The following is a 17,575-nucleotide window of genomic DNA, read 5'->3' on the forward strand; positions in this document are numbered from 1 at the left end:
CTAGGGGCTTTCAATGAGCTGCCTAATGTTCAGAAAGTGCACCTTGTCGGTGGATGTGGGGGGAAATTAAGCCACATTTGATTTACCATCGACTAAATAAATTCTTGGTCGACTAAAGGAAGGTCTTGTGCATCGACTAATTGACTAAAAAGGTTGTGGTGAAAAGTCAAAAGGTTTACGTATCTCTATGATCTGACAAATATCTCACCCCAACTGCTCCAATAATAGTTCACACAAAAACAAGTGACAAACAGCTTCTTCATTTAAAAAAATATATATATATTGTATTGCATTTTTTAAAGAATAAATATAAAAGACAGAAGAGAACACAGAGAGTGTAAGTCAAAATAAGAACAGAAGTAGACGTCAACTAAACATCAATTGAAACAAAATCACGGCACATTTAAATTAAAATAAACTTTGATAAACATTTCAGTGAGTGGGTTATAATGGTCATAATTTAGTTACTAATTTCTTGGTTATAATGAGTCTTTTAATTTGCTCAGTTAAAAGTTGTTAAAAGCAAAGTGATTTCTCAGAGCTTTGTACCACTCTGAGGTAAACCCATCACTTTAATCAATAATCTATTGATTGCATCTTGTATTTCTAATAAATTATTTCAGCTCCTCATTTTTTATTTTGCTCTTTGATCATAACAGGTAAATTGAGGATGTGCAGAAAATAATTACGTTCATCCTCTTTATCTTCTGAGATTTTAGAAGATTTATAGAAGGATAAAATGCTGATTGAATTTGGTCTTGTTTGGTTAAGATTGCATTACTCCGTCTGTCTCGTATTTTAAAAAATGTTCTTTCTGCTTGTTATTTTCCAAGTGAATAATTTTGAAAATGATGATCCACTCTCATAATAACTAAAAAATAATTCCTCCTCTCATTTCCTGTTGCATTTGAGGATTCCCCTTCTTGACATGTTTTACCTCAAGCAATTTTAGCTTTTCTTGCAGATCCTTTAGCTTATTCTCCCTTTGTTTCTTTTTTGATGAGGCAATGGCTATATTTTTTCCTCTAAAAATGGCTTTAGCAGCATCCACATAAGTCTTAATGTTGAAATTTTTTCCACAAACAGCAGGCATTGAACCTCCAAAGTGTGTTTTTTGTCTCTCCTTCAAGTCTACAGTCATGTAGATAGAAGCATGGTCACTTAAGTCGATTGTGCCAATATCTGCCTTTTTTGAAGACAGAAAAAAAGTTATTCTGGAACAGATTTTATGTGGATTTGGGTTCATCTCCCTAAAGATGTCAATCAGTCGTATTATCTTAATTCATTTATGGAATTTGTCAATTATTGTTCCTCCATTGCCTCCTGAATTTGATGCATTCTGTATAGTGTAGGTTCCAGTCGCCACCCCAGATTAGGGTTCCCTCAGAGTGGTTTGCAATCAGGTCCATAATATTAGTATAATAGTATATCATACAAATTCTATAGTAAAAACTTTTTTTATCAGTAGCATGTGATGACTTTTATGGATGGACAAGCAGACTCCGGGTGCAGCAGAAGTGAGGGGAAAACAAGCTTATTTGGATATATTTTAGAACAATTCATATGTAGTTGTGACTCGCAGTAATTTTAGACTTTTATTGGTCAATCACTGATGGCTTCGATTACCCTGACCGCACGCCACTGACGGATCCGACTCGTAACACTTCCGATGCCAGTGACAAACAGCTTCTTCTTATGTGAAAAAGGACATTAATTCCCCAAATGTTGTGTGTTTATAATCCCAATAAATATTAGTCGACAAAAGGCACATTGACCAATTAATCGACTACCCTACATTACACATATATTAAAAAGCTGACTGACTTCTTAAGCCCTATTATGAAGTGTGACTTTGAAATAACAGTACATTTGAACATGTCAGTCTAACCACCTACACAGTCCACACATAACCTCTTTTCAGTCTGTTATTTTACCCATTTGATTGCAAATGGAAAACAAATTATTATTCCTTTTCCCGCGCTGTTTCACCAGACTACACACTCAACACACTTTCATTCAATTGTCTTGAACTTTCTTCCCTCTGTGCTCCGTCACTCACGTCGATCCTGGCTGTAATGAATATGTTTCAGACCTTCCATCAGTCTGACTTAACCTACTTTCTGTTTCACTTCACCACCTTCCGCGCCGGTCATCATGTCTTTGTTTCTTCTGTTTCATTATTAGTGGTCACTGCTCATTTTGGCTGTCACTATTAGTCGTCGACAAATCAGCAGTTATTTATTCAATTAATCGACTATAAACTAATTAACTGCTTTACCGCCGGTGAAGCACACAATGAGACGTTTTAAACATTTTTAAACATCGAAATATTGACTGAAGACTTCTAGATAGAGAATATTTATGAATAAAGTGAATTACAGTTGAAAATTGTAATCTGTTTGTTTGATATCAAAAAGTATTTTTGCATGTGTTTTAGATTAGTCCAGGTAACGATTATCCACATGTTTACGATTAGTTTTATAATTAGTTGATTAATTGTGGCAGCCCTACTGTTCAAATTCCATAAAAGCAGTGCACAGACAACTCTCAGTGAACTTATAAACTGCATTGGCAAAACATGAATTAATTCCAAACTTAACAACTATTCTAAGTGTGAATAATAGCTCTAAACTTTTCTCCTACACTATGCAGCACTCTGGTCTGCCTCTTTTTGCACACAAAAATATGGTATAGCCAGTTCATCATTCTGACATTACAATTCACCCCATTCCTGCGCTAAATGAGCATGTTTTAGAAAATCAACAACATACTGTACCTTTATTATACATATTGGTGGGAACCTGCACCACGCTCAGGCTCAGGTTAACCGATAAATTATTGAAATGGTCATTTGGCTGCAAGACAAATTCCCCTCCGAGTTCCACACTGTTCCCTTCTTCATCCACTTCGTTGATCAGGACAGCATTGAAGTATTCATACTGCAATTGAAAGAAAAACACAGATGTTTTTTATTTTTAATGGTGCAAAAGCTTTTCATTCCCAGCATTTGACACTGGTCGTTATTGACACAAAGTATACAATGACTCTATGGTCCACGTGCTGCGTAAGAGCAGCCGGTGGACTTGAGTAACATGATGCCTGGATCATCTTAGACACTTGGCTTGTCAGACTGAAGAGATGCTGAGTTGCCAAAGCTGTCCTCATGCAGTCTATGCACCATCTCACTGGTAGATGGGGCTCGTGGTGCTACGCCTCCCATGTATTTTTAGCCCAGTACATGTTGGAGAGACTATTAATAAATCATAGGGCTTGACAAATATAAGGACTGTGACTACACGCTGACAAAAGGAAGACTTCAACTGGGCCACAGCATGTAGAAGCTCTAGGATAGAAAAATACACTTGCATTATAATTTAACTTATTTTACTAAGTGTGATTGAGAATATTGCATTTGTCCAATTTGGTTTTTACGATTTTTACGCTTGAGGTGACTGTGGTTGAAGACTAGGCTGCACATCATGAAGACTGGCTTTCAAATTTGACAAGGAACTAATGCAGTAGTTTTTAAAAGCATAATATAGTTGTAGCTTAAGTAGTAAAAGTATAAATGAGTGAAACATACACGAAAAACATCATGTATTTTTTTTATAATGGACACCTATGCCACAGGATTTCTACAATGGATTCTTAAAATAGCAAGATGTAGGTCTAATTGATGTTATTTCTCATTTGATACCAGGCGATAATACAATTGAACTGTATACATGCTTACGTTTCAGGCACGGGTAAAATATTTATGTATGAAACTTTATGCTGGATTTTCGGTGGCAGGCAGGACAAGAGCTTACAGTATGATTGAATGGGTGCCTGTGCTGTGCTGACTAAACATTGTTTCTCTCATCTTGGCCCCTGTATTACAAGTCATGCACTAAACAGTCATGAATTTGCTGAGGGTGCACAAATGCTCACCTTCATTCAAAGAAACAACTCATTCTGTCATACAAGTCCTCTCAATGACCTTCCCTACCTCATGTGTGTAACCGAGGTCTGACTCAATAGTGATAATAACGGTATAATTAACATGTTTGGCCCCGGATTTAAAATTTGGGAGAACTTTCAGAGTAAGACTTGAATGTACAAAGGAGGACAGGTTAACAAACCCACTGAGTCAGAGGCATCTCCACCTGCAGCAGCTGAGGCCCCATTGTGTCTCTGAGCTGTTCCATTTTCGCCCTTATTAGTACATCCTGCTTCTCTACTTCCTCTCTCCAGGCTCTACAGGCACCACTTCCTCTCCTTTTCCTATGGACTCAAATAAAACACTGTATTTTAGATATCACTCTCATGTTGAGAGTGATATCAGTAAATCTGCTTTAATCTCTCAGCAATGTTTTTTTTCTGTCCTTTGTGATTCTGTGACACTATCTTGCAATGGTTAAACAATAAATACAAAATAAAATAAAATAAATAAAAGGAACTGATATTGAATACAAAAAACTGTCGAAACTTGACACCCACAAATAAATATTTTTTTCTCTTATATAGATAGAACGTAAAAACATTACATTCATATATTACATCATAAATTCAAATTGCATGACCTGATCATAAATAACTTGGATATTTCACATAATATTTCACGTATCTCTGTTTTGTTAGCATTGAGCTCATGTGTGAGCCGAGCATAATCATAAGTTTAGAAGCAAAATCAAGTTATTTAAATCCAAACTTTTTCTTTTTTCTACCGCTTGTTCTTGTTAAAAGTGTCATTGACTTTGGGCCTTAGGCGGAGTCCACCCTAGACAGGGGCCAGCTCATCGCAGGGTTAACACATAGACATAGACACACAGCCAACGCTTCACTGTCACATTTATTCACAATTTAATTCAGAAAGTTAATTTCATAAAACTGGTCACAAATGGGAGGAATGTTAATGTATAAGATAAAGATAGCAAAAGTAAAGGATTTCACATGTGTTTGGTCCTGCAGTCAATAATCACTAATAATGTAATTTTTAACATTAACAGTGACATTTGATTTTGTGACATCCCTATTATGAAGTAGCGCTGCACCAATGGACTGCAATACTGATCATCTCCACGGCTGGGGTTTAAAAAAAAGTAGTTTATTTTTTTGAAGCAGGCAACCTTCCTTTAAAGTCCCGGGTTTCCACAGTGCATACATGTTTACAGAATGAAATTGTATGCCAGATGCCCTTCCCAATGTCACTTTTGGACTTTGAATTTATGAATTTATAAGTGTCAGTAAATACAGAAAAAACTTTGCTTGATGAGTGTTTTGAGAGTAGTTTAGATTCCTTTGCCAGCATGGTTTATTGTAATTAGAAATCCACTTAGGGTTTTGATACGCTGCAATGTTGGCTAATATAGATAAACGGGTGCAGAAGTATGTGTGCAGCTGTGCATAGTCCCAGTGGGTGTATGTGTCAATTATGCCATCACAGCATTAACAGTGAAGGAGCACCGGAGCCACTAATGCATTCCCCGATCATGTGTTAACAAGCTGATCTTCAGCTTCTACTTGCATTACCCAGAGAGAGTGCCTCCCACCAGCTCCCACTCGATGTGCAGGACAGAACAAGGACTGCAAATTAACCATCATGTTTATCACCTCTCTCATTTTTACTATTTTGAATTTTCTTTTACTGCAGTCTATAATCAGAAGGTTGACGTCATCTCTGCTCTCTAGTTTATCGATACTAAAACTAATCCAAACTAGATATTCATTTGAGCATTAAGTATTGATAAACCAAAACAAAAAATACAAAACAGGACAAAATTAGACCTTTCCATAAGAAAGATCTTAAGCTTGTTTAAGGCAACAACAAAACATTGAGTAATCACTATTAATTTGCGTTGAAAATTATAATCTATACAATCTAAAAAAGGTTTTTATTATCACTATGGCATTGGAATTGGAGTATCAAGCCTATGCCTTAGTATCCAAATTGAGTTTGAAATGTTAGTATCTATCAGTATCACAATATTGGCTGACCCAATAATTGATATATCAGAATCAGACAAGGAATTATTGCCATTGTCAATTAACAAAGTCAGAAACTAGGAACATGCTTCGGCAAGGTGCAACATACGACAATTAATAATAATAGCAAAATGTGTCAAATAAAACATGCATAAAATAAAAACAGAATTTACAGTTTAATTTTAGAGAAATAGTGCAGAAAGTGAACAGTGCAATGAATATTTGTTGATTTAAATGATTGTTTAAGTGGCAGGTGTTAAGAAGGGTTCATGAATCCAGCAGAGGGAAAGAAACAGTTCTTGTGGTGTGAGGTTCTGGTCCGGATGTACAGTAACCTCCTGCCTGGGGGGAGTAGCTCAAATAATCTGTGACCAGGGTCAGATCTTGAATAAAAGGAGACTGCAGGTTAGCCAGTTTCCGGTCGTCTGCAGTGTGGGGGGGCTCTGGGCTTGTAGTTGGTGAGTAGTAGAGGCTGAGTTGTTGTCAGAGAACTGCTGCTAGATTTCTCTGTCACCAGCCCTGTGTGCTGCCTCCTTCTGCTGCCTTAACTGCCACAGTTTGTACGTGAACCAGGGCTTGTCATTGTTATAACTCACCCTGGTGTGTGATGGTATAATGCTGTCCTGACAGAATCGAATGTATGACATCACAGTGTCCATGTACTCATCCAAACTGTCTGTGGCAGCATAATATCACAAACTAAATACATCACAATAACACCAAGGTTCTACGTCTGATTTACATGTATTTATTTAAAAGGGACAGTGCATAATAATGAACATACAGTACAATGTAAATATGCTAGTCTATTGGCTACTTTTCATTTGTAGTTCCTGGCAGGGCAGGACAGAAAACAACATATAATACACACACAAACACAAACACAAACACAAACACAAACACAAACACAAACACAGATGTTCAGAACAACACTTCAGAATCAGTGGTTGCAGACCTGGTTCCTCTTGAGCCAAAGTTTGAAGTTTGTCTTAAATGAGCTTAATGTCGGACTGTCTCTGATTGCGACTGGGATGCTGTTCTAAGTCTCTGTGCCTTTGACTGACAGCACTTGTTGACTGAAAGCTGTGCGTCTCAAAGGAACTGCACAATTACCTCGAGCAGAAGCTCTGGTTACTCATGTTCCAGATCTGGATTTAACTCATTCAGGAGTGGCATAGAAAAACAAAAACTTCTATAGAAGCTAATTCGATTTTTTTTTCATTGTCAAAATGTAGATAGTTATATTTTTGATGTATTAGGCAATGATGACATGAGTAAGGTTTTTCATCTAGTATTTTAGGCTCTTTTGTAAAACGATTCAATTGGTTTTTGAAGGCAGCATGGTTTGTCATTGACCAATTTGTAAAGGAATATTTAATGTGCAAAAAAACATGCCATGGAGAAATATTTTAGTAGTGTTTTCTGGCAATAATTATATAATTTGTTTAAAGTTACGAATATAAACATTTACATTTTACAAAGTGTTTTTACATGTTTTAAAAGAGAAAATAGAGTCCAAAGACACCCCAGGATATTTAAATGAATCTACAATTTGACTCTCTGTATTGTTTTGTTTTTAATGAAACTATTTTTCTTAATGAAAAAGAAACATTTTATATACTGTTCTCCTAAACTCCTTAATAGGCCTTGACTTAAAGGTGGTATGGACGATTTTTTTCAGCACATTTTTTATCATATTTCCTCGTGGCGTGGATAAATCATTTGTCCTGCCACGTATCAATCATAAAACGCACCTACCGCTCACCTGCAGCCGCGTCAGGCTCGTCCCCACGTTTCCACGTGCCTAAGCGCATGGATCTATCATAATATAGTTCCCTCAGTGTACGGGGCAAAATGAAGACTGAGAAAGACAGTTCGAGCTGACTCAGAAGTGGACAGAAATCTACGGGAGACGAGCGATGCGATCCTCCATGTTTGGTTATGGTTGGGATTTGAGAGGGAGCCTCATTTGTGAGGGAAATGGAGAGGAATCAGCCAGCGAGGACGGTTGCAGGTAAAAAGAAATGAACACAACAACATGTTTTTTCCTTTCTTGGAATATTGTGAATTAAGATGATTCAGCTAAAGTAAGATGCAGTTTTTGTTTAAGTAGATGAATCAAGATCTCCTCGTTTTGATGGATAGAATTTGCTTTAGATGCAGATCTAAAACCTTCAGATTTAGTGGCACTACTAACTGCAGCCAAAAGGTCCCATGCAATATAGACATGAGTAAAGGAAAGAGACAATTTATCTATACAAAGATCGTGTTCAGCCAAGTTGGAACCAGGCCTTTGGTGAATATTTTTGATCTTTTTCATTGTGTGTTTGAACATTAAATCTATTGACAAAGCTATAAATCCTGTACATTGACCCCCAGTGATATCACAGAGCAGCACTTAAGTCGAACGACACTGCATCAACAAAAAGCCAACGGACAATCCGCTGTGACCACTGCAGGAGGTCGGAACAAGAACAGAACAGATGAATCGACCCCTCGCCACAGCTCCCGTCAGAACTGCACCGCCTCCCCAGCATCGAGCCAGCTAATTGGCAGTTTGTCTCGAGCCACTAAGGATGGATTTCATTGGCTGATGAAATGCACTGCTCCGCTCTGAGCTTTCCTATTTACAGTGCGCACACAGAGGCTAAGGGAGCGAGGGAGGAAAATCGCAGAAGATTACCGTGCCAATTTCACATGGAAGCAGAGGCGCTCTGGAAAGGGAAGATAAGGAAATTCCTATCAAAATGCTGCCAGCCAAATATGTATCCAATAGCGAGCGGAGAAAACACGCACACACAAACATTTTATACTAACCCAAATAGTGATGGAGGAGGTTTCACCCGACGGCGTGGATGAGATATGTTTAGCTCAGTTGGTTGATAATTACTACCTATTCACTAAAAGGCTTTTATTATAAACGCCGCCATCAAAGCATTGTATTACACACAGGTACAGCACAGCAATGAGCATTTCAAAAGCTATGAGAAGGTTGGACTGTCAGCTACAGATACATTTCAATAATAAGTCATTCAAATCTGCAACAGGAATTATGGAAAGGGTTGAATAAATGAAATAACGACTTAAAAGAGAACGCGACCTGAGATATGATTTGAAAACAATGTTATTTTATCTTACACATTGTGACGACTTCAGTGGAGTCGCTTGGGAAAATTCTTCAAATTCTAAATAACGTACGCACAAGCCGTTCCAAAATGATATGCTGAGGTAATCTCTTATTAATGATATTATGTGTGAGCCAGTGGAGTGCGGATTAATTTGTGTCGCCTGGAAACCACAACCTCATATCTGGTACATTCTTTCATGCAGCAAGACTTATTTATTTTTGAATCATAACCGTGTTGGTTTGATAATGCGTTGACTCAGTATCCTCATTTGGCTTTTCTCTAAACTGCTGTCAGATTTTTGAGGGTTTAGTTGGAAACAGGTGGACCAAATAATTGATTTTACGGAAACATAATTTGGTTTGGCTACTAACTTATAATTAAAGATGTTAAACACTTGGATAATACAAAAAAAAAAAAAATGTTTGCAAGCTTTAATAAGTTTGTATTATTGTATTTTTCGGACTATAAGTCGCACCTTTTATCATAGTTTTGGCCGGGGTGCGACTTATATTTATACTTATATATTTATACTTATACTTATACCCCGGAGCGACTTATATGTGATATTATTTGTTATTTTCACACTTGCAACCACATTTCATACTCCAGTGAAACCTATATATGTTTTTTCTTCTCTATTATGCATTTTTTGGCAGGTGCTTATAGTCCGGAAAATACGGTATACATTTTGTCATTCGACTGTGTACATTTAGGCAAGTTCTTATGCAAAATTCTTGAATAATGGTACATAAGGCAGTCATTTCAGTTTCTTTATGAACAGAAATATTCTTTCAGTTGTTTTGGGACTGAAGCTTTGCTATTTCAGGTGAAACAAACACACGCAGTGGGCACTTCCAAGTAATTACTGGCATAAACCGCTGAGCCCACACAATGTTCCTATCACTCAGACAGCACAGTCATACATTGTGTTTTATATATTAAAGTAGTTTGGGGGTAGGGATGATAATACTTCTCAGCTGTGATGTAACTGGTCTATAAGGGACACCTGTACTTCCCAGTATAGGTGCCTACAACCGCTTTGAGACGATTCTTAGACACACATGAAGTAGCTCGTCCGTAGATGCTCTTCAGCTTAATGTGATGCAAGAGAATCATGAAATGTGAAATAAGACACTTCGAGCAAATGAGTTCAAAGTCATCAGTCCTGACAGTGACGGCTGCAATTCCAAAAAGTTGGATCAGTGTGAAAAACTCTCAGGAAAACTTTACTGATAGAAATATTTTTAGATGTTTTCCATTAATAGAAACCTCAACATAATATGGCTATAACTTATTTGCTATAGAAATGTAGACTAGTAAAGGTATTCAGTAGAACAGAGTGTGCTTGGTATCATAAAAGTGTGCTCCAAAATCATAGGGAAGCCAGTTCGCTCATGCCCTCTGTGAAAAGCAGACTTGTAGAAAGGCCTGAGTGGCTTCAGGACGTAGGCGCCGGCTCCCAAGACTCAGAGGAGGAAGAACAGTTTTATGCCCAGGGCTATTTATTAATATCGTTGTTGATTTTATACGGTATTGAGGGCTATTCAATTATATTTTCAAGGGGGGCAGATTTTTCTGAGGGCTATTGTCTTGGGGCGGGACTAAAAAACTGCACCACAATTGATTATTTGTATCCAAAATACAATGTTATTATTCAACAGAAATGTATGGTTTCACTGAATTAAATTAAAAAAAACACAATGTTGCTCCGTTACATAAAAACCGGACTAAAGCTACTACACAAAGACCAACCCAGTGTCAGTCAAATCAAAGCAGTAGATATAGAATTAGACGAGCTCATGGCCCATTTAACCATGAGAGGCCAGACCATTTTGCTTAGCACTAATTGTGGTATTTCTGATGCTGTTCATGGTCCATGGACCAGAGACAACGCGTTTGCCAGGCTTCATTGCAATGTCTGACACATTTTACCATGATGGGCTGGACCATATTGCTTAGTATACCGGATTTGGCCCTCGGGCCGCCAAATGAAGAGCCCTGCTGTATTGTGTATGCTTTACTGATGAATGTGAGAGGGTTTTTAAAGCTACTTCTGTCCCTTAAATTGCCCCGCAGCGACAAATAAATGTACTGATTAATTGATTCTTGATTTTTTTCCCCCCAGGCTAAAATATTTAGTTTTTTAAACCTGCTATTTTCAAAGCAAGATGTGTTCTCATATCATTAACAAATAGACCTGTGCAGTATTTATTTACTCAATCAAACCAGAGATAATGGAATTACGTCTTAATTTATTTTAGTGAATCTGATTTATAAGAAGTGGAAGTGGAGAGTGACTAACATCAAGGGGTTAAATCCAGTAATCAATCTTTAATGGTGCATGACAGCACAAACCACAGGGCATTTACTCTAAAACCTTTAAGAGCTGACAGAGTAAACGGAGCCTTACCCACTACAGGGAGAGACACACAACGTCATGTGTTTTTCAACACGTTTTAGACTTCTCTGTCAGCTTAGCATCAATCTTTTTATTTTTGCTTCCAACTGTGACTCTTCAGCTTAAGTAAACAGTTCAGGGACTGGCATCCAGTGAAAACAACCACATAATTACATTCTGCAATTGACACCCAAACATGCTATAGGATATAGGATATATAGCAGGATTAAGCTGAAGTGAAAGTTAAAACTGCTCTAATGGATTTTAAGCCGTGAGACCAGAGGCAAAAGGAGAAGGTGCAGAGTACTTCATTCAGTCTCCACAGGTTAAGTTGCAGTGGATATACTTTTGTTCTTTACCGCATTATGCATTTCATTTAAAAGCCAGGTGAATAAATTGTGAGTGAATTCTTAAGTGATTGACACAACCTGATTACTTCATGTTGGTTGTTGTGTTTTCTGTTGGACAGTTTTGTGGCTCTTGAGAGCGTTTCTCACCTGTACCACTGGTACCACTGGTTCCTCTTCAGGTGATACACGGACACCTTCCAGTGGTCTTTAGTCATTTTTCACCCACATACTTCTATTCCTTGAGTAATTTCTGAGTTAAAACAACCGTGGCAATGGTTTATTCCTAATTAAGAACTGGTTCATCCCAAATTTAGCCCAGAAACTAATCTGGTGGTACTCGGAAACCAAAATCCTTTCTTTGGTGGTACTTTTGAGAACCACCGCTCTTGAGCATTTAGCCCTGAACTGGAATACATTCACATTCAGATTGGAGCAAAACATTTGACCAATAACTTTATGTTTTGAAAGTTCCTCTCACCTGTAGGTCTGGGTCCTCCTCGTGCTGAAGGTGGGCCTCTTCTGCTGCTTCCACCAGCCTCTGTAAAACAAGAGAAATACATCTCAAATATAAACGGCACATATGTTATCAAACCAAAGATCAAATTCAAGGAGTTTTGAAAAGTACAGAGCTACGAGACGACCTCAGTGGAGAGTCATTTTGTGTCCCGAGCAGAGAGGTGATTTTCCGAGACGCTTCAGCAGACGAGGTAATGACCTTCTCTGCTCTATCACGGGTTCATCTAGACTGACAGCTGCGCTCGTCTTCAACACCAATCAAAAGTGTGGGTCAAAAGTTGTCCACATAAAAATCACTGACATCAATGAAGAAACAGTAGAAACACAAAGGGAATAATGCGGACGCCATGATTTCACCTTCAGTTCAAGAATAGATCACTTTATGTTTGAAGGATAAACACATTTTTTCCTGCCTGTCGTGTTACGTGTCTTTGAAGCAACATATAAAAATGTCTTCCAAAAACAAATCATGTTTAAGGAAGATATGGAAGCCTCTTGGCATTGTATCATTTAGGTTTAACTCTTATTTTGATCTGTGACCTCACCTGTGACACCGCAGCGCTTTCAGGACACATTTTTTGTCTATTCTCCTTATTCCGGAAGCCCATCTGGACCCCACCATCATGGATCTATTGTATTGTTAACATAAGATAAAGAAGATAAAATAAGTTCTACACAGACTAAAGTCGGGCCGCCCTGGGAAACGGGTGCATTGTTGACTTTTTGGTCACATGAACATTGGATATTTTACCCAAATCAATCTACTTTATAGCATATTTTAGAGGTGAGACTTTTCCATTTGAACTATCTCCATTTGAACAATCTCCATTTGAACAATCTCCATTTGAACAATCTCCATTTGAACGATCTCCATTTGAACGATCTCCATTTGAACAAATGGAATTCCCTCTGGGCCGGGAGTGTGATTACAATGGAAGTGGCGATCGCGTGGGAAAAGAAGGAGAAGTGAGTGGGGCGGATTAAGGGCAAAAGTGTTAGTTTAATAATTATGAAACTGTCGAATCCAAAAACTCAAACTGGCCCATTCTTTTGACCTGTAGCTTCAACCCTGAACCCCAGAGCGTGTTCTGGAGCAAACTTGACAGATGAGTTCTTTACTTTTTGGTTTTTAGTGATTTTTCATGTCTCATCACAGGACACCCTTCTTTCATCTTTCAAGTATAATGTTCAACGGTACATATTTGTATAGATGCCATAAAAATGTAATACAACAAGAATGAGTTGCCATATACAATAAAATATCTTAAACGTTCCCCTGAGCAAGTTCTTATTTTTTCTGATTGTAAATGCTTGATTATGTATTTCATAATCATTTAATTTCATTTCAAGTTTGAATGTGCTGGGGGTGTTTTCTGTTTCCAGTTTAACAAAATTAATCATATTCGCTTGAGGCAAATATTGGGTCTGAATTAAGTTTTTTATCAAAAATGTTGGATACAGGATTAAACTTCTTATATCTTTTTTCGATTTAAAGTTAGGATCTATGTGTAATTTAATTATAGAAAGAACAATATACATTATTTATGAGCTGCCTTTGACACAACTTAATCATTCACAAATTCTTTGAAGAAGAGTTATCGTCACAGGCTGCAAAATAGACGGGGGCCCGGGGCCCGCAAGCAGTTGAATCTCCGGTGGGCCCGCGGTTTGAAAAAAACAAGTTAAATCAAGATTTAACTTTGGCATTTTCATCGCTTAAGTTTCGTTTTGACAGACATCCCCACTTCGCACGTCTTCTCACTTCTCGCTTCTCGCATTTCTCACTCGGAAAAGCTCGGTCTAATTTTCGGGGCAATGTATATATGTTAGTTTATTTTGTAGGACGTGATTTCATATATTCCACAAGATCTCCTTGTGTCAAATGCTGTAAACAGTATTTATTTTGTATATAAGAAACATTATATTGAATTAAACAGTTTTAAAGATCATGATCTCTGGTTTATATGGTTCAATATTTGTGCCCTCCATATCAAATAACAGATAAAAGTACTTTGAATTGTTTTACATGCTAATAACCAGGTTTAAAACAACACATTTATCTTGTACTTATGACGCTGCGATGCCGCGCGCTCTTGTGGGCCCCTAAAATTGCTTGGGGGCCCCTAACTTTGAAAATCTATTTCTCAGCCTGCGTCATACCACAGGATATTTTAGGTTTTTTGTGTGTTTTCAAAGAAATCAAACACAAATTAATTCTAAAACTATACATACATCATAGAAGACATTTTTATGCACCGTTGAATTGAATTTTGGAGGAAGAAAAACAACATATAGAAATCCATAACGCGTGTAAAACTGACATAACATCAACCCCCCTTTGCATTTTAAATTTCAAACAAAGCCGTCTGCAAAACGCACACGATTTGTTATTTTTCTTCTTTTGTTTAAGGTAAAGTTCACAAAACGGAAGGATTTCTCTCTCGCTGATGGCACACGTAGCACCTCAATCGCTCTCCAACTGTGTAACTTGTGCAGCTCATCACCGCGCTCATTCACAGCTGCTCCTGGTGTTTATGAGTTTGGTAATGCACTTCCCTTTCGCATTTCCATTCAGATGGCTTTAGCTGTAAAACTAGTGCAATCAGCCAGCTTATTCCCGCTCGCCTGTGTGTGAGGGAGCCTGTGTGAGGGAGCCTCTAGTAGTGCAGCAGCAGAGCTTTTTGGGAAGCAAACACTGTAATCTCAGGACTGCCCAATCATGTCCCTTACCATAGCAACACACCTGGTCAGCGCATATGGTTGCATTTCATTTTGCTTTGAGCTATCTGTTCCTTATAGTCAGAGTTTGGTAGTGCATTCGTTGATGGTCTTGTGATTAATAAACGTTTAATATTGTAATGCATTAATATATCTTTCATTGTTATTGCATACTGGACTCACACACACACACACGCGCACACACACAAACACACACATAAACACACACACACACACACACACACACACTCCAAATTCTTGCTCTGTCTGCTTGTGTCTGTTTCTACTTCCCCCAACTCCAACCAACTTCTCTGTCTGGGTCAAGGGTCACAGCTCACGACCATATTAGGATGTCCTGGAAGGTACAGCCTAATACCAAGAGGTGCCAGAGAAGATCCACCTTCTTATGAATATTAATATCCTTTGTGTGAGGGAGACACAGGAGCCAGACGAGGAGCAGACCGGTCTGGGGGAACTTGAGGGACAGGCGTGTTTTAGTCAGTTAGTTTTGTAATTGTAGGGAATAAATATATATATATATATATATATATATATACCATATATTGTCTTGTTATGCTCACCTGACAATGGCATCCAAGGTTACAGTAACTTACATTTTTCCTTAGATATTAAGAGACATAATTATGCTCAACTACAATGAGCTGTAAAGGTGTATTTTGATTGATTACTGCATGTTTGAGTAATCCTGTAATATCCAGTATAGAGGCTGGAGTTTCTTCTAGTTTTCACCCACCCCCTATCCCCGGCCACATCTCTGTACTTAGTTGCAATTACTTGAAAAAAGAGTGATACATGTAGAGTTCTAAAATGCCACATAACCACTTTTCAAAAATAAAAGGATCTCTAGTGAGAAGCAATCTGCTGCTTGTTACAGCGAAATGTCACTATGAAGGTGCTTATTAGTTCTGCCGTTGGTAAATCAATGGACATGTTCTGAGATTAAGTCGTTTTATAACTATATTGTGCTTTACAAAAAACAACATGTAACAATTATGACCTGCTAATGTTATACTTCAATACAAACCTAAAAAAGCATAATGTCTCCTTTAAATGTTGCATATGTCATTTTTCTGGTGGAGGATCCAGCTTGTCACCATGGAGATGTTATTGCCTTGTCCTGCCTGGTACATTCCTCAGGGGGGTATTAAACTTCTATGGAGACAAGCAAGTGAGGCCACCAGTAAGTAACAGGTCAGATCTGTGGAGAGTGAGCTCACAGCTTGTGTTTTGAGCGATAAAAGTATCTGCAATAAAAAAATTAAAAAGAACAGAAAGTTTAAAGTATACTTACTATACTGTGGAACATTCAAGGCAAAGCAATAATATCTCCACGGAGACAAGAAGGTTACGGACGCACCACACGACGAATTAAGATAAAACTCACTCAATAGAAAACACACATCAGACAAAATGTTAAATAATGTATGAATAATGTATAAAATGTATAATGTATGAATAATAATTTGAACATAAAAAGGTACCTGAAGTAAGAGAAATAATGGTAAAATGTGAATTCCTATTACAATTTACTGATGAAGTTACTAAATGTTACTCATACTACTTCTGTCAACATTTATTTAATCTGATCAAATCCATTGAGATCAAAACCTCTTTTTCAAGAGCGACTTGGGACAAAGTGAACATTGCCGGGTCCTGAACATGCAACCTTCCATTTTCACTTTCTCCAGCCAGTGTCAGAAAGTGTTGGAACGTCCAGGCCCTGAGAAGCAAGAGCAGAAATTCCTAGCTGGAAGAACAAATAAAGATAAGCAATGGAATGAAGACGGATCAGAGAAGAGCTTTCTCTAAAAGGTCTAAGCGCTTAGCCTCGCGCTCTTCGGGAAATGTCAGACTCTGCCGCTGCACGTACAGAAATGCTTTGAAAGATTTGAAATACAAGTGTGTATTTGTGCATGTGTAAACCCAAGCGTGTGGAGATTTTAACCCTCTGACCTATTGTGCATTCAGCTGCCTCAGAGATGATAATAGTGTACCAGAGTCAGCGACTACAGATTGTGCGATGAATTTAAGTGACTCTCTTTCAAGTAATTAACCTTCTTACTATTGGATTTTCCCTTCATGGTTAGAACAGTGTCGCATTTTTCTCAAGCCGACTCTTTCACAAACAATTTCTTATATTGTCTCTAATACATAATCATGTATTTGTCATGCTTGGGGATTTCAAAAGCACTGAAAATACAGTGAACCAATATATGATGATAAGAGAACAATATACTGCACAACAGAGGGATTTCACCCAGAGTAAGATTAAAGATAAGTGAGCCATATTCCCTTGTGAGAAATTCAATTGAACCATTTCTGGGGCTGTTGGCAGAGTGTTTGTTTTGCCGCTCGGCACATGGGCGTGTGTAGGACCTGTCTGCCACACATTCAAATGTCTTTTTGTCAATGGGTGGTCCTGCCAAAAGACTATAGCAGCTTAAAAAGGGAGAGGAAATGACTTTTCTTCTCAAGTCATT

At 37.9% G+C, this 17,575-nt stretch overlaps 1 protein-coding gene across 2 annotated transcripts in view; it reads right to left on the reverse strand.

The window, feature by feature from the left end:
* Positions 1 to 17,575, reverse strand: part of cacna2d3a (calcium channel, voltage-dependent, alpha 2/delta subunit 3a) — a 113,840-nt gene that overhangs the window by 57,816 nt on the left and 38,449 nt on the right. For both annotated transcript variants that reach the window (XM_072449833.1, XM_072449832.1), the window contains exons 4-5: positions 12,319 to 12,378; positions 2,777 to 2,939 (exon numbers count right to left, since the gene is read on the reverse strand). In XM_072449833.1, the coding sequence (XP_072305934.1) occupies positions 2,777 to 2,939; positions 12,319 to 12,378 (223 nt within the window). The remainder of the gene's footprint in view (positions 1 to 2,776; positions 2,940 to 12,318; positions 12,379 to 17,575) is intronic.

Source organism: Eucyclogobius newberryi, unplaced genomic scaffold (genome assembly GCF_026437365.1).
Source record: "Eucyclogobius newberryi isolate DKJ021-1_F unplaced genomic scaffold, fEucNew1.0.hap1 SCAF_17, whole genome shotgun sequence".
Taxonomy (NCBI): domain Eukaryota; kingdom Metazoa; phylum Chordata; class Actinopteri; order Gobiiformes; family Gobiidae; genus Eucyclogobius; species Eucyclogobius newberryi.